The sequence below is a fragment of the Plectropomus leopardus genome, unplaced genomic scaffold, assembly GCF_008729295.1.
Source record: "Plectropomus leopardus isolate mb unplaced genomic scaffold, YSFRI_Pleo_2.0 unplaced_scaffold18214, whole genome shotgun sequence".
NCBI classification, from domain to species: Eukaryota; Metazoa; Chordata; class Actinopteri; order Perciformes; family Serranidae; genus Plectropomus; species Plectropomus leopardus.
The window spans coordinates 1-1,502 of record NW_024619625.1 but is presented as its reverse complement, the minus strand read 5'-3'; the positions used below and the strand labels follow the sequence as shown (position 1 = coordinate 1,502).

General features: G+C 38.9%; 1 protein-coding gene across 1 annotated transcript; it reads right to left on the bottom strand.

The window, feature by feature from the left end:
• Positions 1-204: 204 nt before the first annotated feature.
• LOC121965016 (solute carrier family 35 member E2A-like) lies at positions 205-653 on the bottom strand (the record flags this gene model as incomplete). Its single annotated transcript, XM_042515182.1, has 2 exons — positions 205-332; positions 508-653. Coding segments are annotated over 2 exons (274 nt in total), but the record flags the coding sequence as incomplete, so codon positions are not given.
• Positions 654-1,502: the final 849 nt, after the last annotated feature.

Here is a 1,502-nt window from a genome sequence, read left to right as displayed (position 1 = left end):
GTTCCACTTTTACATATTTTGATGTGATAAAGAGCATGTTAGGGTACGTTAATCAGAGTATGCATGGCTGCATGTAAACAGGAATATCAGTGGAACATTCATTTTCATTAGCCATAACAGCATAGTAGAAATGTTGCCTTTTTTGGTATAGGGGGAAAAAACTGAAAATTTGGTGCATATAAAAATAGTCAATGTTTTCCTTACCTGTGTACTCCCCAAGGATTAGCCTGGACATGATAACAGTGAAGATGGGCGCTGAGCTCTTCACTGTCTCTGCAAAAGACACCGCCACATTCTTCAGGCTCACCAAGCCCAGAACCACAGTGGTGAACCTGAAAAATGAAGACAAAGATGGCACCAACACTGGACTTTTAGAAAAGAACAAGAGATGACTTTAGTATTTCTACATCTATTTCCAATTCTGTACTCTCTTAGAAGCTTCTAGTGTGTCTATAACCTGGTAGTTACTAACTGGATATAAAAAAAGAAAAAAAAGAGGGAACCAACCTCATGAGTCCAACAAACAGCATGATCATGATGAAGTTGGGGGGGTACTCGGTTCTGGACTTGTGCTGGTACAGGCAACAGGGCACAAACATCTTTAGGAAGCCTATGACAGTGGTGGAGAGCATCTGAACAGCACCTGTGGAGCAAATGGAAGTCAATTAAAAAAAAACAAAACTACAGACATAAGCACCTACAGCCCAAATGTTAAATAAACTTCTTTAACTTCTTGATTCAACTGTAACCTAATATTTACCATGGCCTTGTCTTTTGACAGCTAGACTAATAAAGGTGTAACCATAACAGTTACGCCTTTATAAGTCTAGCTGTCAACAATCTCAAGCAGCACAGGCCCAGTAGGTTTTGCTTGTTTTAAACGTGACCGGTGATTTCAATGCCATTCAGTGAATGAGAAAAGTCAATTTGCATTTTAGAGGAAAATCAAAAAACTACTGTGGTCATTGTGAGAAAGGTCATTTGAACTATTTCTTGCATTTAAATGTTTGGTGTTTGCAGGCAGTTTCTGGGCATTTAAGTGTCCCTGCATGCACCAGCAAAGTTTTCTCAAAATTGTCTTCACATATACTATAATTGTGACAAAACCAATAAAGGCTGCTGCTCACTGATATGGATCACCTATCTCAAGCAAGTTGCATGTTTCTGCAAGTTGTTTTTCATACCCTGAAGGCAGGATGTCATTCTTCAGACAAATGGCTTGCTTTATAAATCCTCAACAGTAGTGTTGTGAAAAACACCAGTTTATCAGTACATATTGATATTGAATATTTTAAACTGTTACCATGCTCATTTTCCGCAGTACTGATATGATTGATACTTCTTCCTCGCTCACTCTTCACTGCAGTGCCCCAATATAGCTCTGCCGCCTCTCACAGTGCTGTCGTCTCATGACTCATCTTATTCGCTCTGGTTGCATATACGCCTTTACTGCACAGCTTTATTTTTATTTTTTACATTTCACATTGCATTTTGAATGTGTG